The 25742-nt window shown below is 37.1% G+C and overlaps 1 protein-coding gene across 1 annotated transcript in view; it reads left to right on the top strand.

Annotated features, from left to right (window-relative positions):
• The window catches only part of gbe1a (glucan (1,4-alpha-), branching enzyme 1a), a 195728-nt gene that overhangs the window by 106453 nt on the left and 63533 nt on the right, over positions 1-25742 (top strand). Inside the window, exons 8-10 of the mRNA XM_067434224.1 lie at positions 16614-16684; positions 18235-18362; positions 20997-21095. Coding sequence (XP_067290325.1) covers positions 16614-16684; positions 18235-18362; positions 20997-21095 — 298 coding nt within the window. The remainder of the gene's footprint in view (positions 1-16613; positions 16685-18234; positions 18363-20996; positions 21096-25742) is intronic.

The raw sequence follows: 25742 nt of genomic DNA, 5'->3' as shown, positions 1-25742 counted from the left end.
AAAGAAATGGACAGGGCTGTCCCATTGACTTCAATTGCGGAAAGTGAGGTCAGTAAAGGAGCACTCACTTCCTGATGGCTGAGTGAACTGCGCAGGCTCAGACTGAGCTTGACGACGGAGATGTGACGTGAGCAACCTGTCTAACAGTTGTAGGTCTTCTAGTAATTGTGGAAAGCGAAATCTGAATCACATTGTTTAAATATTTTCTCCCGTTGCTTTTGGCTCACTATCGGCTTCTCTCCATTCTTCCCCCTTGACTTTATCAGACTTTATTTTTCCACGTCCCCCCGACTGCCTCATAGACAGTAAAAGATTGCTTCTGAGCGTCTCCTCCTGTCTATACGGTAATTTCTCAACTGTGCGACAGTCGCATCGGTTATGACGCAATCGTTAGCCTATTTTTACAAAAACAGCTTCTGCGGGGCGATAGTGTAAGATACAAGGTAACGTAGCCTTTTATGCATTGTCGTGTTTCTTTAGAAATAAACAATGGACAAATGGAGTCTTTAAACTCCTCAGATGTAGTTATTCACTGCCAAAGTGACTCAAAAATGAATGGGAGTCAATGGGATGCTGACAGCAGGTGATGGCTTGGTTAGCAATGGCCGCCCCTATGGGTGGAACGCTTTCCGAGTGCTAGATTACCCTCTTGGGTATAGCAATGGTAGGGTTTGGGACAAAATCTCACGATAAAATAACCAAAAATATATTTGCTTCTTACCAGATTGCGTTTTATTAATGCCTACACCTACCCCAACCCTAAACCTAACCTTACAATAATGCAAATATAGTAAATGAAGGCCCAGTGCCTGTAGTTTATCACCTTCTAGTCTTTAAAGGGATAGTTCACCCAAAAAGGAAATTAGCCCATGATTTACTCTCAAGTGATCCTAGGTGTATATTACATTCTTCTTTCAAATGAATAAAATCAGTTATATTATAAAAGTCCTGGCTCTTCCAAGCTTTATAATAGCAGGGATTGTTGCTCTATTTTTCAAGTCCACAACGCTGATGCGATACAAAATGTTCACGTATACAGCTAAACGTGTAAACTATTAAAAAAATATATATATTTATTTACTGTTGGATACTGTGTAATATTCAGCAAATCTCAATATAAATTTCAAAATGAACAATGTTCATACTGTACATTACAATGTTGTAATGCCTTAATTATCTTATTGCACTTAACATAATTAACACCATTTATTATTGAACTTCACATGAAAATATTTTTAAATTATGTAATTCAGTAGATTATCTTAAAAGCCATCTTGCAAGGATTTTTAAAATATTTAACTTTGAATTTCCAGTGAAAATAACTATATTGTAATTACCGTGGTAAGAAAGTCTGGTCGTACCACCCACCCTTACATCTGGGTGAACAAAACATTTACAAAGAAAAATGGATGGATAAACACGGAGAAACAGGTCAGGAGGCCAAAAGATAAATGCACAGAAAGATGAAATGTAGAGTCAGAACATGTCTTCCTATAGTATTCCTATGTGTCCTTGTGGTGAATTTCAGAAAATCAGAGCAGTGTATTAAAGCCATTTCAAGACCTTTCACCCCGGCCCTCATTTGCAATTTGCAATTAAAGTTGTGGTGCTATTTTAAGCCTTCAGGTCTGACCCAGGGCTTGTGTGCATGACTCATAGAAAAGTGTTGATTTATGATGTCACCTTCATACCCTGGTCAATAATCTAATGTAATGGGTGCAAGGTTTGCCACCCCATAACTCTCTATCACTTTTGCTAAATGATAGGCAGAATTAATTTGCATAAATTATTTGTCTATCTTTGAGATCTGAAAACAGAAACATATATTTTTTAGTATAATCCTTATATAAATAAACAATATTAACTGCATTAGAGGTCAGCAAGGGCACGATTTGAACATTCTTTTTATCTATAACTTTCTATTAGTTTCTATTAATCAAAGAAAAAATGTATCACGATATCCACTTAAATATTAAGTAGCACTGTTTAATATTAACTGTTTTAAACAGCAACAACAATAATAATAATATTTTTATTTTATTTTATTATTGAGCATCAAATCCTCATATTAGAATGATTTCTGAAGGATTGTGTGCCACTGAAGACTGGAGTTTTGCCATGACAGGAATCAATTATTTTAAATTAAAATAGAAAACATTTACAGTTTATATTAGTTTTTACTGTATTTTTGATCAAATAAATGGATGCTTGGAAGATATTACTTTCAAAAACAAATAACAATCTTTTAACCTAACTCTTTTCAATGGTAGTGTATAAATATACACCGATCAGGCATAATATTATGACCACTGACAGGTGAAGTGAATAACACTGATTATCTCTTCATCATGGCACTGTTAGTGGGTGAGATATACAAACCCGATTCCAAAAAAGTGGGGACACTGTACAAATTGTGAATAAAAACAGAATGCAATGATGTAGAAGTTTCAAATTTCAGTATTTTATTAAGAATACAACATGGCATCAACACATCTCAAAAAAGTTGGGACAAGCCCATGTTTACCACTGTGTGGCATCCCCTCTTCTTTATAGCAGTCTGCAAACGTCTGGGTCTGAGGAGGCAAGTTGCTCAAATTTTGGAATAGGAATGTTGTCCCATTCTTGTCTAATACAGGCTGAAAGATCTGGACTGCAGGCTGGCCATTTCAGTGCCGGATCCTTCTCTTACACAACCATGATGTTGTCATTGATGCAGTATGTGGTCTGTCATTGTCATGTTGGAAAATGGAAGGTCTTCCCTGAAAGAGACAAAGTCTTTATGAGAGCATATGTTGTTCTGGAACTTGGATATACCTTTCAGCATTGATGGTGTCTTTCCAAATTTGTAAGCTACCCATCCTACATGCACTCATGCGACATCATACCATCAGAGATTCAGGCTTCTGAACTGAGCGCTGATAACATCTTGGGTTGTCCTTGTTCTCTTTGTGAATGGCATGGTGGATTGCGTTCACCGATAATGTTTTCTAGAAGTATTCCTGAGCCCATGTTGTGATTTCCATTACAGTAGCATTCTTGTATGGGGTGCATGTCGTAAGGGCCCAAAGATCACAGGCATCTAGTATGGTTTTCCAGAATCAGAGATTGTTCTAGATTCTCTGAATCTTTGGATATTATGCAATGTAGATGATGATAACTTCAAACTCTTTGCAATTTTTCTCTAAGAAACTAATTTCTGATATTGCTCCACAATTTTTCGCTGCAGCATTGGGGAATTGGTGATCCTCTGCCCATCTTGACTTCTGAGAGACACTGCCACTCTGAGAGGGTCTTATTATACCCAATCATGTTGCCAATTGACCTAATAAGTTGCAAATTGGTTCTCCAACTGTTCCCTGTATGTACATTTAACTTTTCCGGCCTCTTATTGCTACCTGTCCCAACTTTTTTGGAATGTGTAACTCTCATGAAATCCAAAATGAGCCTATATTTGGCATTTCAGAATGTCTCACTTTCAACATTTGATATGTTATGTATATTCTGTTGTGAATAAAATATAAGTTTATGAGATTTGTAAATTATTGCATTCCTTTTATATTTGTACAGTGTCTAAACTTTTTGGTAATCGGGTTTGTATATTAGGCAGCAAGTAAACATTTTGTCCTCAAAGTTGATGTGTTAGAAGGGAAGCAGGAAAGCATGTGTAAGGAGTTCAGCGAGTTTGGGCCAAATTGTGATTGCTAGACGACTGGGTCAGAGCATCTCCAAAACTGCAGCTCTTGTGGGGTGTTCCCCTTCTGCAGTGGTCAGTATCTATCAAAAGTGTTTCAAGGAAGGGACAGCGGTGAACCGTCAGGTTCATGAATGGCTAAGGCAACAATGCGTTTGAGGTGTTGACCTAGAAAGTCCCTAGATCTCAAACCAATCGGGCGTCTGTGGGATGTGCTGAACAAACAAGTCCGTTCCATGGGGACCCCACCTCACGACTTACGGGACTTAAAGGATCTGCTGCTAACATATTGGTGCCAGATACCTCAGCACACCTTTAAGGGTGTAGTTGAATCCCTGCCTTGATGGGTCAGGCAGCAAAAGGGGGACCATAATACTAAGCCTGATCAGTGTATATTAGCCTATTTTACTCTGGTATGTTTTTTTGTTTTTTTTGCCTCCTCATTTTTATCAACTGTTTTATTTCAAATGGCATTACTTTTTACTTGCATGTCAACTGTAGGCTGTTTTAATTTAAATAATTTAATAGTAATTTTAATGTAAAATAAAAAAAGTATCCTTCACCAGCAAACATTTTTTTGACTAATTTCACTGAGATTTTTTTCTCTACACAGAAATCTGCTAAACATTCTCTTTTGCTGTGTCCGTTTGCTCCGTTCACTGTCTGTAAATGAGGACACTTTTGACCTTGACTGGTCTTCTTGCTATTGATTGTCCACGTTAGCGCAGCCTGTTTTTAATCAGCGGCCTTTTTTGCAACTTGCATTTACTGTGCTGGGAATAGAGAGTGACTCTTCCAGTCTCCCACAGCAACAGATGGCAGAGAAGTCAGGTTGTTTGTGCGCAGAAGAATCTTTTTTTGAAACGGAAACATAATGAGCCCAAATTCAGCCTTCAGTCTTTCCTGCATTTAGTGTTTGGCAGAAAGGCGGTGAGGAGACAGGCTGCCAGTGTGTATTTCTCTCTTTCTGAAATCAGTCTGGTCATTAGTCTCTGCACATATACAGCATAAACAGTTTCCTCGCACTCTTTACTGAGCTGCCCGTCTTTCGGCCAGCTTACAGCATGTTTGCCTTTTCTAATAGTTGAGGACAGGCATTTTATTTTCAAGGAATTGGATTGAAGCATTTTGTGTATGTTGTTGATGAAGGATTTTCTTGGCGCACAGCGAGTGTTTGTTGTGCAGCCCGCAATTTAACTCAAGGCACAAGACAGCAGTGTTGTGGAAGCTAATTTGAAACTAGCCGAGCTACTCATTATTTATAGTAGTTCAACTATCAAGCTTTAAAAAAAAAAAAAAAAAAAATCAGATACACAAGATAATTACCAAATGATTCTAACTGCATTGTCTGGCACAAAAATAATGAGCATCTTAATTAGTGGAACAATATTAAACTTGCAAGTTCATTTACAACAAAAACAGATATTTAAACCAGAAAACACTGATTTATAAAACATAGAGTAGTAATAAACCATAGCATTTAAATATTTATCTACATAAATGAAGGTAAAATGTAATTAAAATACACTGCTAATTGAGAAAAAGCAAAAGCAGTTAATTACTGAAAAAAATTAAACTTTTGAGCTTGTCTCAGTTGAAAATGAATAAGTTTTTTTAAATATTAATAATTAGTTTAATATGTTGTCATTTATATGAAACATAATTGTACTTCAATCGTCACTTTATATTACATTGGTCAATGTCATATACAGTATGTACTTTTTTACATAGTTATTGCTTTAAAAAAGGGATGTTTCTAGACAGAATTGTGCTTCTTAATTATTGTAAAGCAAAATAAAGAGCCTGAAAATGTGATGTCTCACTCAAACATTCTTAGTGCCGAATTCTTATATGAAGAATTTAGTTATTCTTAATTAAATTTAAATTATATAAAACAAAACAAATGTAGTCATTTATGTGAGCCTAAACCTGCAGCTCAGCACTATAGACTATAAGAAGATTGAAGACTATTATTTTCTATAATATAATAGTCAGTGAAGACTATATATTTTTCTAAGCATTCCAACCATTGAGATTTGAAGATCACACTAAGACACAAAACCTTCTCACATCCATGCATTGTCAAAATTCATAAAGTTACCAGGCAACTGGATGACACCACTTGACACCAGCTGATTTTTACTCACATTTGGTGCTTTGAACCATGGCGAACATGCTAATAGTGTCCCGCAAATGGCAGTACGAGCTCGTGCGGTGCTGTCAGAAGCAATCCGTCCATTAAATAAAGGTTTTAGATAATGTATCATTGTGTAGTTTATTTAGTACGGCATTGTTCCGAATATGAGATGACCTTGATTATAAGACGAACCCTTGTTTTTGCTTCTGGAAAAAAGAGGTCCAAATATTGGTTTGGTAGTTTACAATGAATTTATTTTTTAATAAAGAAAATGCTTACATATTTTTGTATTGAAAGTATGGTAAATACCGGTAAAATGTACAATCACATTTGAAAAATAAACACTCTTTGGCATACCATAAAAATAACATGTAGCCCATCTGAATTATTTAAAAATTAGGCTATCCATCTCATAGTGAAAACATGTAACCTACCAAAATGTCATTAACAGTAGAAGGGAAATCTTACTGTAGTTTTGAAATCTGGGTACAGTCTTACGGTTTAAAAAGCGTACAACTGAAGCTTGGTCAGCGAGGCATGCAAACATGACTTTCCTTAATTACATTTTTTTTTATTGCAAAAGCTTAAGCTTTTATTTGACTGTTAAAGTTTTTAAGTCTTCTAACTTTACACTCTGACACACCTGCTGCATCTCAGTTCGCCTACTTACACTAGGTCCTAAAAGTATGTACTCTTTTTGTGAAGAAAAAGTACATACTTTTGAGTGTGTAGCAGAAAAGCATGCAAGCATCCTACTTCGTCATCTATAACGGACGCTGTCGCTTGGTTACGAGCATGCCGTCACCGTTTATCTGTCCCGTCATTCATTATCAGATTCGTCACAGTTAAAATCCTCCACAATAAGTTTAATTCCCTACCGTATCGGAGAGAAATGTAGTAGCACGTTGATTTGCCATGTGTGGGTCTTTAATGCAGAGACTCTCCTCATTTGTTTGCAGTTTAAATATAATGATGAATTTTAATGGCCAAACGTATCATTACAAAAGTTCACAATGCTGCTGCAGATGATTTATGATGTGGATATCATTGAATAAAAATCTTTTTGTCAGGTTAAATACTGATAATTGATCACTCAAACCTTTATCTAAACCTTTCAACTTCACTGTCAAGCACATCCGTCATGTTTGTAGTTTTTTTATTGCTTTTTTATCCGCATTTGTAGTTCTAATCGAATCCTCGTCCAACTCGCAATGGGTTGTGGGCAATATCAGCTGTTTAAGTACGCATCGATCCGCGCTTCGAATTCTGACCGGAAATGGTAGACCATCCGGGTATCTTTGGAATACTCTTTGCAGCTTTTTTTGGGACATACTAATTCTTATTTCGAGTACTATTTAGTATGGATAGTATGCGAATTGAGACGCAGGAACCGTTTTTCTTAGCACATTTGTTTTACGCTTATTTGTTGCCATCTATTGTTGCGGGTGTATTATTAACATAAAAGTGTAGACCCTGAATAGAAAACAAACCATTTTTTCAGATGTATTTCCAAGAAAGAAAAACACAAACATTAAAGGGTTAGTTCACCCAAAAATGAATAGTCTCTCATTAATTACTTACCCTCATGTCGTTCGACACTCGTAAGACCTCCGTTCATCCTCGGAACACAAATGAAGATATTTTTGTTGAAATCCGATGGCTCAGATCAGTGACACCAATGTCATTTCCTCTCTCAAGACCCATAAAGGCACTAAAGACGTCGTTACGAAGTCCATCCCACTACAGTGGCTCTACGATCATTTTATGAAGCGACGAGAATAGTTTTTGTGCACAAAAAAACTAAATAATGACTTGTATAGTGATGAGCCGAATTCAAAACAATGTTTAGAACGGTTATAAATCAGCGTATTGATTCATGATTCAGATGACCAATGTCACATGATTTCAGCAGTTTGACATGCGATCCGAATCATGAATGCTATAAACCTTGGATTAGCCAGGCCATTTTTTTTAATATAACTCTGATTGTATTCGTCAGAAAGAAGAATGTCATATACATCTAGAATTGCTTGAGGATGAGTAGATCTCGGGGTCATTTTTCATTTCTGGGTGAACTATCCCTTTAAGGCCATTTCGCTATTTCAGTCATCATACAGTTATCCCCCTTAGTCTTTTTTGAAGTGTTCCCCTCCTTTGGCCATCCTACACACAGATGACTGACTGCTCACACCAACCGGAGGGGGAGGGGTCATGTTACTCTCTACACTGGCACACAACCTGAGAGATTCCTGCACTTTTCGTTTTTGACAAGACATAAAAAACGAATTGTACCGCAGGAATGGTATCATGGAAATATTTCGTGAGTTTTGAAACTGTGGCCATGGTATAACTTAACACCCATATAGCTGCAAGGATAAAATCTTACCTTTTGTTGCCGTAGATAAATATGAGCATCTCTGTGAACTTAAATGAAGACAAAAGAGCAGATCTTTTAACATTTCACCACACATGAAATTCCCAGACTGTCCTCTTTATGAGCATCTTTCTCCAGGCCACATCATTCATTTTGGGGGGTTTTGATTGATTTGGTTTATAGAGAGACTAGGTTTGAAGATTTTACTCTTAGGCTTGTTTTGATGTTTTCTTTATTTTGTACTTTTGTTGTTTTATTGTTTGATGTTTTTGCAAGTTATGTTGTACAGTTCAGAAAATCCTGCAACTGCATATACAACTCACAAGCCAATGTTTAATGCTTTTGCAAGTATTTGAAAACAAATAGAAAACTAAGAAACAAGAAAACCCAACATTAATTAATCATGACCTTCAGGAACAGAATCCATAAACATGTCGAGTTGATCTATTCATTTGGACGCCATACAAAAGAACACAATTATGGCTTATCTGCAGATGAGAGTTCAGCAAACCTGCCAGTGTTTAACCTTGGGAATTGACTGAAAGATTGAGAGCGGGGTAGCTCTCAAAGAATAAACACGCAGAGAGCTGAAAGAAACTTCTGCAGCTTCAGATATTATGGATCTGAATATGATGAAATCATTTTAACTTATAGCACCCGGGAGCTCTTTCTGTCTCACTTTGACAGGGGAACATTTGATTAAATGTTTGTTTGGTTTAAGATGTTTGAATTTGTGTCATTCGTGTGCAGTACTGTACTTTTTCGAATTCTGCTGTTTTTAAAATATGAATGTTTTTGTTGTTGTGTATTATATACACAATGGAAGGAAAAAAGGATGAAAATAAAGAGCTAAAGTAAAGCATTAATTCGTAAGTGACAGATTTACCTTGGACAAGAATATGTTGTTCTGTTTCAATTGACTTCTACACTGTAAAAAATAAATAAACGTTGGTTTAACTTAAAAAAGTACGTAACCTGGTTGCCTCAAAATTGAGTTTATTGAAATAAAAAAATTGAGTCGATACAATGAAGGTAATTAGTTTAATAAATAGAAACTCAAAATATGATTGTTTCTGAACCACATAACATTTTTTGATACATCATGAAAATAGCACAATTTGGCTGCATCATCACAAATAAAACACGCACAATTACCCAATACACTTTTAAAAATAAAAAATATTTTAAAAAATATTAGAATAAAGGTGGTCGATTCTTTTCTTCTTCTTTTTTTTCTCAATGAACTCAAAATTTTAAGGCAACCAAGTTTTTAAAATGTAGTTTTTCACCTTGTTTTCCTGTTCTTTCCGGGTTCCTTTGTTCCCCATTTCCCTGCTCTTGTCTTGGCTGTCTACGCCTGTTTTCTAGTTTGCTTTGTTATCCTGTGTATTTGCTATCTTCACATTCTACACTGTAAAAAATGTTCAATAAGTTATGACGTGTTTTTACATTATTTTAACTCGTCGAAATAAGTTAAAGGTCCACTGAAGTGCCTTGAAACGCGCCGCATTATTCAATGTGTTGACGTAATTTCCCCTGAAACGGATCCAGCTGTTAGCAGCTCCCCCCCTTTTTTGAAACAGCCAATAATATACCGACAGCCAATAATATATTCTTTAACATACCGTTTGACTAGAGCGCAAGAGCGGACCTTTCTCTGTTTGGTAAAGTCAGTTTCCTCTAACACTGTTTACCATCATAATCTCCTCCATATCGCTTTGAAATGCAGCATTCTGTGCAGAATTCAAATGGGTCGATATGTTTATTGTGTGCGCGGACTCGCGCATATATGATCCGCGCTGCGCTCTTGTGTCTGTAGTCTAAATTTAGACCTGAGCCGTTGGGGTGTGTGCGCGGCTGCTATGTGCCTTTCACCAAGTAGAAATTAGTAAATGTGTGTTAACAACTGATCGATTTCAGCCGCAGCTTCGACAGTGTAGGGGGCGGGCTTTAGATTCTAGAGAGCATTTTGATTGGACAGAAGATTTGATGAGAAAGTGAAGTCTGCGATGATGTCACCAAAATCTGAGATTCGTTTCAATGGAAGTGGGAGACTGTAAATTTTGAATGCTTATATCTCCTAAATGCAAATTTTGTCATAGTTTTGGAACATCCCAGCTTATTCATTACTTTAAGGCTAACACAGTCATACTAAAAGCTAAAAAACTTAAATTTTGATTTCAGTGGACCTTTAAGAAATGTTAAACTTTTTTTAATAAGTTATACAATATGCAACTATTTTTTTAAGTCTAGTATCAATTAAAAGAGTTTAGCATCAATTAAGTTGTAAATAACTTAAACATCCAAGTAAATAGTACTTAAAAATGTCAGACTGTAAGTTTTTTTTACAGTGTATCATAAATTTCATAATTCTAAAATCGTGATTACGAGCTTGTTGGATAGAAGTGTTTTGTGTGTGTGTGTGTGTGTGTGTGTGTGTGTGTGTGTGTGTGTGTGTGTGTGTGTGTGTGTGTGTGTGAATAAATGGGAATCATGATGGAGGATACAAGGTTTATTCTTTTGTATACTTCCTTTTTTATTCTTCCTCAGAAATACGTTACATTTGAAAGTCTAATAAAATAGAAATTTATTGATTTTTAAATGTAATTAATTTCTGTGGTTCAAAGATGAATTTTCAGCATCATTACTCGAGTATTCATTCATTTCATCTTATTATCAGCATTGAAAACAGGTGTGCTACTTGATATTTTTAACTAGGGTTCTTTAAATAGGAAGTTCAAAAGAACAGCATTTATTTGAACTGGATTTTTTTGTAACAGTGTATTCTGTCACATTTAATCTGTTTTTGAAAACGTACTGCATAACAGGAATGACCCATTTTAAAATGCATATTTTGACAATATATACATCATTTGAAAGATCTCGAGCTTCAATATCCGACCTCTGTTGTATAATATAAATGGCATTATGATCATTGTGTATTAGCAATCACAGATAAGTCCAGTCATGGAATGTCCATGTATTTTATGGGAAAGGTTCAGTAAACAACATCTATAAATCAATAAATGTGCACATTTAAAGCAACATTGATTTGTTTTTATATGCTAATGTCATTTTTTTTTTTTTTAGAAAGACGTATAATTCATGTCAGTTTTGCACAAAATGATTTATTGTGAGGAGCGTTTCGTTGCTAAAACATCCTCTTACAAAGTGTGTCATTCATAAGAGCAGAATGAGGCTGCTCTTACAGTTTCACTGTCAGAATGAAGTGTTTAACCGTGTATTACATGTCTATTGTGAACATGAAAAGCAATTGATGTTTGTCTGATCTGCTAGTTCAAGTCCTGGTCAGTCGCCCTTCTGACCGCTGCCACTGCTGTCCAATGATAAACCCTATGGGCTCCCAGGGGTCCGGCCCTGCACTCTCACCTCTGTCCTACAGCACAAACTCATATGCATTAAAGATTTCAATAAGAAAATCGTATTAAATGGTTTGATGTCATGACACATCAACAATGCCCTACTTTACTGAAGTGCTTGAGGTTGAAAGGGCTGATTTGTTTGGAAATTGTCTGAAGTTGAAGGATTGAGGGGGTTTCGACTATCGCAGCCATTCATCACTCATCTCCATTTGGCCTCTGTGGGAATCTTATTGTGCTTCCCACCTATTCTCTCTCTCATTCTTGTCAGTTTGAGGTGATGGTCCTAATCTGTTTATGGTGAGGGTGGAGGCAGGTTTGTGGGTTCTGTAACCTTATCATATCAGTGCAGCTTCCCGTTAGATTCCACAGATGCACAAATGCAATCTGCCTCTGTTTATGAAAGCTTCATATCGGGATAATATGCATGGCTTTTTATCAGTGTGCGGCAAGACTCTATCTCTGCACTGAAAGAGCGTGCGTGTGTGTGAAAGGGGAGGATGTGGCAACAGAGAGTGCATTTGCGGAGATTGAATTGTTGTTATGACCATTCATGTATTCAAAGATGCACTGCAAAAGATGTTTCTGGATTTCGGTGCATGTTTGTAGGTTTATATGTGAGTTTTATGTAAATAAGGGCTGTCACGATATCAGATTTTTCACTACATGGTTATCGTGGCCAAAAGAATTCACAGTAACGATATATTGGGATATCTCTTTCGTGAACTTTTGAACAAATGTGACCCTGGACCACGTCATAGGGTCAATTTTTTGAAACTGAGATTTATGCACAATCGGAAAGCTGAATAAAAAAGCGTTCCATTGATGTGTGGTTTGTTAGGATAGGAAAAGATGTAGCAAGATAGTTCTATTTGAAAATCAGGAAGTACTGAGAAAATTTCCTTTAAAGTTGTCCAAATGAAGTCCTTAGCAATGCATATCACTATATTTGATATATTCATGGTAGGAAATTTACAAAATATCTTCATGGAACATGATTGTTACTCAATATCCTAATGATTTTTGGCATAAAAGAAAAAAACATTTTTGACCCTCACAATGTATTGTTTGCTGTTGCCACACATATATCCCGTGTTACTTGTGACTGGTTTTGTGCTCCAGGGTTACAAATATTCAGTATGGGTGTTATGGCTTAATTTCAGTGTCCTTTTTTTCACTAACCATCAGGGCATCTGTAGATCATTGTGATAAATGATCTGTACACAAGTACTGTGCGATTTGTGTATTGTAAAGTGTTGGGGTTTTTTTTAGAACGACATTCCCTCTCTGTGCGTATGTACCAAGTATGCACACAAGTTATGTGCATATATGTGATATTTTCTTTGGTGACATAAAATAGCATTGCTGTCACATGTGGCAGTTGCTGCGTTAATTAATGGGACATACAAAACAGCACCCTTTTGTATAATAATAATAATAATAATCACCTTACATGTTGATGAATCATTCTCTTGATTTACATTTATGTACACTCAAAAAATGACTTCAATTTACTTAAAAAGCAGCATCAAGTGGTTCCACACAACTATACTGAGTATTTTTTTTACAAAAAAAAAACTATTTAGTTATATGAACAAAAGAAATTCAAGTAAAGATGACAACATTTCTTTGAGTAAATACAAACATTTGAATTTGTCAGTTACATAATAATGTTATGTTACATTTATAAAAGTTTGTTAGGTTAATTTACCTTATTTTACACATTTGCTCTACTAAGTGTAAGTGGAAAACTATTAAATAACAATTTTTAGTAACAAAATGCAAAAATAACTCATTGGACAATCTCAATTTAATTTAGGGCAGGAGCTCCATCCATTCAATATGTGTATGAGTGCCACAGCCTAAACACAGGACCCAATCTTCCGCATAATGGTAACCACAAAATTACAGAAACTCCTTTAAATGTCCAACATAACTGAACATTAAACATTAACATAAACTAACAACATCTTACCCTTTCCTGAAAGACATAAAAGAGCCCTTTAATTCCTAAATTTGCTCTCCTAATGCAGTCTCTTGCAAAGCATGCTGGGAACAACAGATCCATTAAGCAATGTTATGTTGACCAATCAAACACTTAAAGCTGTCAATACGCATTTTTAGTAGAAACAACTTTTTTTTAAATTTAAGTTCATGTAGTTGCAGGACTTTTTTAAGTAATGTGAACAAGGATTATTTGAGTTCAACTAACATCAGTGGAAGTTCATTTTTAAAGACTAATGTGACTAAAGCTTGATATTTGCGAAATATTTGAATCTTGAAATTGCATCCAACAATCTTAAATAAATAAAAATTACTGAAATACTATCACACATAACATATCAAAAGTATTATTAACATGCTGCTATTTTATTCACTTCGTGCAGTGCAGTGTACAAATGTTTGTTTTTACAAAAAGTTGCTGAAGCTTTACTCTAGGCAGCGACCTTGATAAGGCCTCTGCAGATTTTCTCATCTTAAATTTATGATATTGTTTATTCCTGGATTGTTTGACTTTTGATTGTAAGAGCTATAGTTCTTTAGGCCCATAGCTGTGGGCTCCTGGGTCCGTGCAAAAGAGATACGCTATAAGTCAAAAGTTTTAAAACAGTAAGATTTAAAAAAAATGTTTTTAAAGAAGTCTCTTCTGCTCGCCAGGGCTGCATTTCTGTTATTAAAAATACAAAAAAGTAATATTGTGAAATATTATTAACATGTAAAATAACTGTTTTCCATTTGAATATATTTTAAAATGTCATGTATTCCTGTGATGCAAAGCTGAATTTTGAGAATTACTACTCCAGTCTTCAATGTAAAATGAAATGATCCTTCAGAAATAACTATGATGATTTGCTACTCAAGAAATATTTATGATTATTATCAATGTTGAAATCAGTTGTGTAAAACAACTGATTGTTGTTGTTTTTTTCAACTGATTCTGAAGCGTTTTTTTAATTTATTTTTATTATTCTTTGATGAGAAAGTTCAAAAGAAAGTATTTATCTGAAATAGAAAGCTTATTGTAACATTGTACTACCATTCCAAAGTTTTAGGTTGGTAATAATGAGTTTTTATTGTATTTTTTTAGGAAAGAACTTAATACATTTATTCAACAAGGATGCATTAAAGTGATCAAGTGACAGTATCGACATTTATAAGGTTGGAAAAGCTTTATATTTCAGATAAATGCTGTTCTTTTATCATAATTTATCTTGGTTCCCACAAAGCCAAGGCAAAACCCACTTTAACCACCCCGATGACTCTCTTGCCAAGACCTGCAGCCATATTTTTCAGTGGACGCTCTCGTATGTATTCATACAAGCATGCAAGCACACGATTATGACTTCAAGCACTTCTGTAAGTATGGACTGAATACATCATAGAGCTGTGGTTGTGTATATATATATATATATGCAGACGTGATGTGAATGTGGTCAGCAGGTTTTAAAAAGTAGTGACGAGTACTTCTGTTAACACTATGGTATATGATAGAGGTTCTTAACTTTTTTTCAATAAATTGCACTCTCCTGCGGCGAGTCCTTTCCTGCGGTGAATGATTTGACGACACTGTTAAAATCAAAGAATTAAAAGCATAACGTTGTTCGAACTGAATCCCTGCTGTTCTGCCTAATCACATGTTTGAATGCACACGAGACGGGGGACAACTAGAAAGTTAGATTTACTTTGGGATGACTTCATAGGCCCACTGTTGAAAACTCGGTACACAGTTTAATTGCAGGAATATAGGATTGAGAGAGGATGAGAGACCGTGTGGGGGCTTCATCCAAAAAGTTCAAAATATCAGGGCTTATTTACACTGTGATGGTTTCACAGTGTGTATCAGCGGGGGAATACATCCAGCTTACTTTATCTTTGAAGGGATTTCTATGTATGAATTTGATGTTTTCTGAAGAAAATATGAGCAGTACCTCTCTGTGCAAAGTTTCTGCACAGTTGTTAGGGTGTTTTCTCGGGTTGAAGTTTTCAAATTGGGCTTTGGGGACCCCTAGGGGTCAGCAAGGGAGTGATGGGGGACCTAAAGAAAAACTGAGAGAAAACACATATTACAAAATGAACTTTGAGGCTGTTAAATTTAAAACGTTTATTATTATGATTATTATATTATTACTTTTTTAAGAATTCTGTAAAGAGTATCACTGTTGGATAAATTACAATTACGTGTTTCTATTGACAACCACAACAGTCTTAAAAATGTGGCTTTAGTACAGCAACAATTTAAAAGCCAATTATTTAATTTAGGGGACAACATGTTAATACAATGCATAATATTTTTCTCACACAGTATAATTGGGTCTCACGTAGATATGAAATGCATAAAACTCTTGCAATGAGATCATCATATTTTGTGGTCCTTAGCATCCAGATATTTGAAAACCCCTGTTTTAGTTATTATTACTAAAGAAACACTCCTCTTGGTAAAAAGACATTTGAAAAGGGTGAAGGAAAGCAGGTAAGAGCAATCGATGGAGAGCAGGAGGTTGTTCTCAGAGTGCCATTTCTCATGAAAGAATGGTTTCAGTCTTCCTCGTTCACACACTGTTCATCGTTCTCCTCAGGGAATCACACCACCACCAGCCACCCAACCTGCTGCTCCTGCTGCCTGTTTCTATCTTTCTCACTCCATCTGTCTTTCTGGGCCGAATCAACCAACCTTGTGTTGCAGCTACTATTTAATCAGAGAAAAGGAATCCATTACTCGTGTGTTTTAGAGCTGTCAGTCAATTGAAAATTAAATGAAATGATTACATGAAATGCCAATTACTCAGACAAGTTAAACAACGTTCACAAATATTACAGTTAATTGCACATATAAATATTTTATGAGAAAATCCCTCAAAAGAAGATCATTTGTATGGCAGAAGAATGGATATTACAATATTTTTTTTCTCTTTGAATTTATATGCATCAGAGTGTGTTCTAGTTGATTGATTTTTGGATTCTTATTTCATCAGAGAGGGGTCGATTTTCTGTTGATGCTGTAGGGAAAATGTCTTTCTCTCTTTCCCATAGCTGGGAGGTTGTGCGGTTCCTCCTCTCCAACCTGCGCTGGTGGATGGAGGAGTATCACTTTGAAAAAAGGTGTTTGGTGACTATCCTTAAAGGGGTGATGAATTGAGAAATAAACAAATAAAGTTTATCATATATCAATATCCAGGCTATTCTCACAAAAATGCGTATAAATAGTACAAGTGTGCAATGTCGTGGAATGTATATGCCAAAACTCATTTTGGCGTGTCTATGGCATGCTGTTTTTCGCGTGCATATGACACGCACTTAATGGCGTATTATACATACGAACCCCTCACCCCACCACCCTAAACCTACCCAAGAGCGTGTCATATATACGCCAAAAAGTGCGTATCATAAGCACGCGAAAAACAGTGTATCATATGCACGCCAAAATGAGTTTTGGCGTATACATTCCACGACATTGCACACTCGTACTATTTATACGCATTTATGTGTGATCGGGTTGCAATATCATAAAGATGTTTATGAGCCCTGTGGTCGAGAGAATCATTCCTGTTGCCGTTTTCAAAACAATCCCTCCCTCATGTGATCTGAGGAGAGCTTAAGCTCATTAAATATGCAAATCTTATCCAATCCTAGCTGTGGGCGTTTACTTCCATGTCTCCAGTGCGGCATGCCCGGCAAAACCCAACGTTCAGGAGAGATCCTCAAAACTAGCCTATTACTTAAACAAAAACTAAACAAAACAAAAAAAATGATACTGAAAATAATAATTAAAAAGCTATTTTCCAACAGGCTAAGAAAAATAAACTACGGATACAGCCTATCCTCTAAAAACAATTTGCTTGATTCTCAAACAAAGGTCTACATTTATTCTGTTATAAAGACATTGAGGGCTAGATTTACTAACAGCTTGCATCAGTGCAAACCCTCTTTTGGCATTAAAAACTAATGTAAGGATTTGCTAAAGACACAAGGCAGTAATAAATCCATGCTGAAAAGGTGTGGAGAAGCTTATTTTTGTTGCTGACCTTATTGCATATACAATCATAGGAGTTTTTCTTTCAGATGCTAAATTTATGGGAGGAGAGCATAAAGTGTCTTAAACGAGACGCTAATTTCCGCTGCCCCTGGTGGATTGCGTTGGTCATTATGGAAATGGTCAGGCTGTGTCTGTGTTCTTTAATTGACATGTCATCAGTAGATCGCACACAAATCTTTCCAACTCCATCAGTGATATTTTGGAATTGCGCACTCACACTAATTTGCCCTGTTTAGTAAATCTGGCCCTTAGTTTCTACTGAAAAACAACACATACATACTGATTCATTTGATTAAAAAAAAAATGTCATTGTCCACGTAATGTTTTTTTTTTTTTTTTTGTGCCTCTACGTCTCTGAATTAGTAAGTCTGGATGAAATGTAAAATCTGTGATTTCAGATTCATGTAGAGTTTGGCAGAGGCATGCTTACTATGCATATTAGTAAATCTCTAAATCACTAATACCGGAGGAAAAGTAGAAACTGCATGAATGGATTTGAAAGGCCCTCTTAGATTATCATAAATTATGAGAGACCTTGACCGCTCTGTTAAAATCACAGTGAAATGATCCACTGGAATTTTTCTCTGAATTACAGTCAAATGCTCCTTTTTTGTCCAGGCACATCATTTTCTGGGAACTACTGCGAATACTTCGGAATGCATGTGGATGAAAACGCGGTCGTCTATCTGATGCTGGCCAATCACATTTTGCACATGCTCTACCCACAATGCATCACTATAGCAGAGGTGAGAGCCTACCTGCACTACAGTACATTTCTATTTTTTTACAAGAGGTATAATTTTTCCTGCTCGTACTTCTTTCCCACAAATTACAGCTCCCATTACCTTTTTTCTTGCTTCAGAGTGGAAATTTCATTTCATTCTTTTCTATTCACCTGCTCTGTGCCGGTGCATTTATTTAAAGCTGAGCTCCTGAGAGGTGGGAGCTGAACGCTGTGGCTAATGGATCGGGATGATAATTGGGTGATTAAGGCCAAAAGATTCAAGAAAAGAACAAGAGAGGTTTTTTGGGGGGCAGGCACTGTACGGCTCTGTACCTCGGTCTCTCTTGCTCTCTTCTTCAACAGTCTCATATGACCCACAGGCAGGTTGTAATAAAAGCAGGCATTTTTCAAATTGCTTTAATTTGCCCATTTTCCAATGTGATTAATCAAAAGTACTGAACGAATGGGGAAGGAAAAGAGTACAGCTGTATCCCTGGACAGAATCTTTATCTCAAGGGTTGCTGCAAACCGGGCAATATTTTTCCATGCATTTAGTCAGTCCCAAAACAGAAAAAATCATTAGTTTTTTTTAATCTTATGGTCCAACCAATAGACACTTAAAGGGATAGTTCACCCAAAAATGAAAATCACCCCATGATTTACTCACCCTCAAGCCATCCTAGGTATATGTGAAATTATTCTTTCAGACGAATACAATCAGTTATATTAAAAATGTCCTGGCTAATTCAGGCTTTATAAAGGCAGTGAGTGGCAGCACAAAATTTGAAGCCCAAAAAAGTGCACCAGGCAACTCACTAATTCAGTTATCTAGCTGGCCGGAAGATTTACAGTATGCAGCAACTTACATTTTAATCTGTTTTTTGCACCAAATTTCATGAAAAGTACACAAATTGTATGGACCACTTTTATGATGCTTTTACAGTAGGGTACAACGGGGCTAAAGGCGCACGGGGGTAAAATGCTTCTTTGATTTGATTTTCCTCTAAACCGCTAGATGGCACAAAAGATTGCATGTGGAAATTGGGCTGCTCTTTGATGCTATTGCGGAGAACAATCTGCGCTAGGTTGATCTAATATTTGATGTGGGGTTTTTTTAATGTTGTAGATTTGATAATAAATGAAGATCGGTCAAATTAATGTTGATTTTGTGACCGATCAGTATTTTCAACAACGGCACAGTTTCTCAATAATGGAAGAATATGTAAAAATATGGTATTCGGGGGAAAAAGTGCCCCTGAGGCCAAAGGCAAAATACTTAACATCATGATACATATCTGGCTAACTTTTCTATTTGTCGAAATGACATGGTTATATTCAGATGGTAAATATCATATATTAAGTTGTGTGTGAACACACAATTTAATAAATGAAATGGTTATATTCAGATGGTAAATATTATATATTAAGTAGTGTGTCCACCTTAGAGGTAATCTCTGTATTTATAATGAAACAATCTTATTTAAAATTATGATATTAATCATTGTATGATAAAACATAATTTATTGTTACTGTAAAAATATTTAAAATGATTATAGGATCTCCTTCAGTGCTTTCAGAATCTGTACTTTTTAAAATATTTTGTTAATGTATTTTTAGAATATATTTTTATTTTAAAATATCTTTTTTTTATAAAATGTTTTTATATTTATGTTTATAAAAATAAACAGAAAATAGTATAAACTTTGCTAAAATGATTGTTTTGTATTAAAACATATTATTTTAGCTGAAGTATTTGTATCAATACTTGCCCCATGCTGGTGTGCCTTTTACCCCCTGTAAAAATATGATTTTTAAACAAAATAAAACACTTTAATGATCTATTTTCACACTAAATCTGTTGCTCCTATAATGTTCAATACAAAAAAATCTGCATTCATACACTTTGGGAGTAGTGAAAAGCAAATGTTTTCTTAAAAATCGTCGGGGCCAACGGCCAGGTTTTTTTGCCTGCCGAATGCCTTGGGGCCCTAGGGCCAGCTCGAGCTTGAGGAATGGTTACGAACAAAGGCGAATGTGATCTGATCACTGCATAAGGCATAAATATTTATATGCAATGCAAAAGACTATTTGCAAGAACAATTTTTACCATCGGCTTGAAAAAATCAGGCATATTATATAGGCTATCACAATCATGTGTTTATTTTATCTGTCAGTGCGTCTCACACCGGACTGTCTGATATCCATATTTAGCTCCGTAAATATATAATAAAGCAACTCTTGTTTTCAGGAGCTTCCTCGCTGAATTACTGAAAATATAACTGTATTGGGACTGTTAGTGGGGAGAGTGCTAAACCTAATCAGGTTGTATTTATGTTGGAAAATATGTAGAAATTATCATTCTTTAAATGTGATAAACTGCCCCGTGACTACAGAAACAGACGCGACTGAATAAGTATGCGTCCTCTTTTTTCTTTTTTCTTTTTTATAATGGTAAATAGCATTTTAAATTATATATAAAAAGGACATTTTTGAATTTTCGTCTCTTACTATTGTTAGATTCCATTGACTAATGACCAGCTTGGATCAACTAGAAACCTGTTGTCCTGTACCAAGAGACAGGTTAATTTGTATTTTTCCAGCAGGGAATGCGCATTTTCACAGTTCCTCACACCTTTCCTTGTGGATTTTTGTGTAGGATGTATCAGGGATGCCAGGTCTGTGCAGGTCCATTGAAGAGGGAGGACTGGGCTTTGATTATCGTCTGACCATGGCCGTGCCAGACAAATGGATCCAGGTGAGCTCCCATCCCTTGTGATTTTTCTCTCTCTCTCTCTCTCTCTCTCTCTCTCTCTCTCTCTCTCTCTCTCTCTCTCTCTCTCTCTCTCTCTCTCTCTCTCTCTCTCTCTCTCTCTCTCTCTCTCTCTCTCTCTCTCTCTCTCTCCACACACAGATGTTGCTCTTTTGTGTTTGGTTCTGTGCAAATGATGTCGTTTGATGTTTGCAGTTCACCGTTTTGGGGTCATCTCTCTTTATGAAGCTGCGTATTTGTAGTCTTTGAGCAGCGGCTGTCTCGCATCCAAATCCCCCGCTGGCTCGACACTATCTGCGCATGTATCAGCGTGGGCATTTCCGCTTTAATTCGAGCCAGGTTTTTGCATGGCCGTGCCTTTTTAAAATGACAAAAGGAAGGGTATTGATTGAGTTTGCTTCATGAGTTCAGGGTGTAATCTGAGATCTGGCACAGCCTGTTCGCATAGCAGCCCCCTTTTTTCTGTCGGGCTTCTATTTCAGTCCCACTTTGTCCATCTTTCATTAGTCTTTTGGCAGAATTTTGAATGCCATTAAAAAGGTTTGTGTATTAATATCCCAGTCTCTCTCTCTCAATTGTAACAAGCTTTGGCGTTTGTGTGATTTTTGCACTTGTTCTGTTTCCCTTTTCTTGCACATACGCATGCATACAAATTCTTCCTGTTCTTCTGGCTTATTCAACATGACTTCCTCTAAACTCTAATCACTTGCAAGTCTTGCATAGGAAAGTCAAAATTTTCACGCTTGGCACCAAACCAGAACGCTTCCCTGAAAAATAATTGAAAACAAGTGAAACCAATCGTATTCAATCATATAAAAAAGAGACTTGGAAATTATATTGCGTTTTAGCTGAGCACAGAATATCAAGCGTAACCCTGTTTACAATCTTAAAGGAACGGTAAACCCAAAACGAAAATCCTGTAATCATCTACTCACCCTTGTGTGATTTCATAGTTTTTTGAAGTTTGAGTTATGTTCATGTTGCACATTTCCAAACCACAAAAGCATATAGTTGACCATGTGTGGTATATTCCAGGACTTCTAATGTCATTAGGCATCATTAAACTTTACTTTAATAGTTAAATAAACAACAAAACGAAAGGAGAGGCAGCAACAATAAGCATTATAAAACCAGCTAGGTAAAATGTCCCAGGCTGTCTGCTGTGACCTGCTTCATACCACAGTAATGTTAAAGGGGGGGTGAAATGCTGTTTCATGCATACTGAGCTTTTTACACTGTTAAAGACTTGGATTCCCATCCTAAACATAGACAAAGTTTCAAAAACTAATGTTGGACGTTTGATGGAGTATTTCTGTGTTAAAAATACTCCTTCCGGTTTCTCACAAGTTTCGGCGAGTTTTTTTCGAGTATGGCTCGACTTGACGTTAAATAGATCGGAAGGTCCTTGTATGGGCCGTACGGGCTCTTCTCCCGGTAGGGTGCGCGCGCGCGTGAGTAGAGGGAGAGAGAGGAAATGCACGGCGTAAACAGTCTCTAAGGTGCAGATCCAGTTGTCCGTGAACACTTATGTGGCGCCGCGCTCCACTTTATTCCTATGGGTGACGTCGAGCGACTTCAACGCTTCAGCACAGCATTCTGGGAAGGCAGCGCTGCATTTGAACCGATTTGAACGCAGAAATGACGGGAAGCTTCAAGGCATCGCTTCAGTCGCGTCGCAAAGTGGATTTCCACGGTCACTGCTGTCACAGGACTTCACCAAATCATACCAAAGAAGTGTGTTTTTGACAGAGCGGTCCTGCTTTGGAAGATGCCGGTGAGTAAATCAACTTCAAATGTCTCTGCTATTGGCTAACTTACCGTCGCATGAGTAAACATCAGTAAACGATACGATCGCGTGCTTCGTCATTCAAATGCGCTAACGGTTACTCCATTGTTGTTCTGTATAACGTTACACTAGTCTGACTCTGACGTGCAAAACCGTTTTGCTTGCTACCTCTAAGGTCTAGTCACATACAATAGTCCATAAACCGAATCATGTCCTCATAAACTGCACACAAAGGCCCCTAAATACAGTACATACCACAGAGACGGACATCCTGATGTTGCCGTTTCTCCTGTTCAATTTATTTCAGCCTCAGATTTGATTGTGGATCATTATCTGTATTAGCTGAGATAGAGATGGGTTTCTCCACGCTTGAGGACGTCACCGCTTTGCGCGCTTGTCATTCTTTAGCTCCGCCCACACGATACGCCTCCAGGCGCTCGGTTTTTTCCGGAAAGACTCGGTACAGCCTATATTTCTTTTATAAATATGATAAAACTAAAGACTTTTCGGAGATATGAAGGATGCAATACTACTCTATAGGTACTAATGATTGACATGAGATTGACTGAAACTGAGTGTTTCACCCCCCCTTTAATACAACTTTAATACATCACATCATCCATGAACATGATTTGTTCCTGAGTCCCATCGAATTTGCTTTTCATCGGCTGTGGAGGTGATGACGACGACTCCCATGATTCATGCCTCATTCATGCCATCAGCAAGCTACACTTTTGAATAAGCAACTTCTAGAGGCGAAACTTGCATACTGTGCCATTAATGTTTTCTGAAGGGTCTGGAGTATTGATGCTGAAAATTCAGATTTGCATCACTGGAATAAATTACATTTTTCTTTTTACTCTATTTTTAATCAAATAAATGTAGCCTTGGTCATAAGACTATAAGACTTGAGCATAAGAGACTATCATGTTCAGTACACACTGATCAGACATAACATTGACATAATTCCTAATTGTGTTGGTCCCTCTTTTGCTGCCAAAACAGCCCTGACCCGTCGAGGCATAGACTCCACTAGACCCCTGAAGGTGTGCTGTGGTATCTTGCACCAATATGTTAGCAGCAGATCCTTTACGTCCTGTTGCAATGAGGGGCATCCATGGATCGGACTTTTTTGTTCAGCACATCCCACAGATGCTCGATTGGATGAGATCAGGGGAATGTGGAGGACAATCAACATCTTAAACTTGTTTTTATGCTCCCCAAACCATTCCTGAACCATTTTTGCTTTGTGGAAGGGTGCATTATCCTGCTAAAAGAGGAGACATCCACCAGGGAATACCATTTTCATGAAAGGGTGTACATAGTCTGCAACAATTCTTAGGTAGGTGGTATGTGTCAGTATCATCCACATGGATGGCAGGACCCAAGGTTTCCAAGCAAAACATTGCTCAAAGCATCACACTGCCTCCACTGACTTGTCTTCTTCCCATAGTGCATCCCGGTGCCATGTGTTCCCCAGGTAAGCGACACACATGCACCTAGCCATCCATGTGATGTAAAAGAAAATGATTCATCAGAACAAGCCTCCTCCTTCCATTGCTCCATGGTCCAATTCTGATGCTTACATGCCCACTGTTGGCATTTTCGGCAGTGGACGGTTCAGCATGGGCACCCTGACTGGCCACACAGGTCCGCCTTTGCTCCCCATGTGCATCAAGGAGCCTTGGCTGCAACTCCCTATTCGTTCCTTGGACCACATTTGATGGAGACTGATAACTGCAGACCGGGAACACCCCACAAGAGCTGCAGTTTTGGAGATGCTCTGACCCAGTCGTCTAGCATCACAATTTGGCTCTTGTCAAACTAGCTCAAATCCTTACGATTACCCATTTTTCCTGCTTCTAACACATCAGCTTTGAAGACAAAATGTTCACTTGCTGCCTAATATATCCATAATATACACATTAACAGGTGCTGTGATGAAGATATAATCAGTGTTATTCACTTCACCTGTCAGTGGTCATAATGTTGTGCCTTATCGGTGTACTTTCAACCATTATACAACCAATATTATAGTACTTTCATGTTAGTTTTTGATGAAAGTCATATGGGTTTAGAACAACATAGGGGTGAGTAAATGAAGTTTCATTTTTGGATGAACTTCTTTTTTCTTTTTTTTATCCCTTGACAAACTTCAGCAACCCTTCTTCTGTGACCCTCTCAGACAAAGAAATCCATGTCCACACTTCACCCCTCTGTGCCATAACTCTCTTTTTCACAATGGGGTGTTCCAAAGGGCAAACTCCCCCCGATTTACTACTGAATTCCATCTCTTTCTCGCTTTCTGACTCTCTCTTCCTCCCCTCCTGTATTTCACAAACAGAGTTAGGGCTTCTCAGCTGCGCGCTGCGCTGTGACGGAGGTCGGCTGAGCGTGGCTCGCTTGTGAAATTAAAATGTCCGCCGCTTCGAATCGATAATGCAGATGATGAACAGAGTGGAGGGAAACAGGAGGAGAAGAGGGCCACAGTCCATAATGAAACCTCCCCAAAACCTAATGAAATCTTCAGAGATTTCCATAAAGAGAGCAGCTGTTCTCTCTCTCTCTCACTGTATTCGCTGATGAATACATTAATATGTGGAATCAATAGGTTTATTAATGATGCCGTTTGATTCATGGGGCAGAGAGGAGAGCGAGAGTACAGTCATACTTCCTGAAGAAAAGAAATGTAAATTAAGTTTTAACGGAAGAGCAGATTAGATCACAATGTGAGTGAGTATCTTGTGGGCTGTAGCGGGAGGCAGTTATAATGTCTGCTGCTCTCTGTTGGGTGGAGAGGTCAACTTTAACTGATACATATCATATGAGTGTTTGTCTGTGCATTA

This window comes from Pseudorasbora parva, chromosome 23, assembly GCF_024679245.1.
Source record: "Pseudorasbora parva isolate DD20220531a chromosome 23, ASM2467924v1, whole genome shotgun sequence".
Classification (NCBI taxonomy): Eukaryota; Metazoa; Chordata; class Actinopteri; order Cypriniformes; family Gobionidae; genus Pseudorasbora; species Pseudorasbora parva.
The sequence above is the reverse complement of the archived record's forward strand: the minus strand, read 5'-3'. Positions and strand labels throughout refer to the sequence as shown.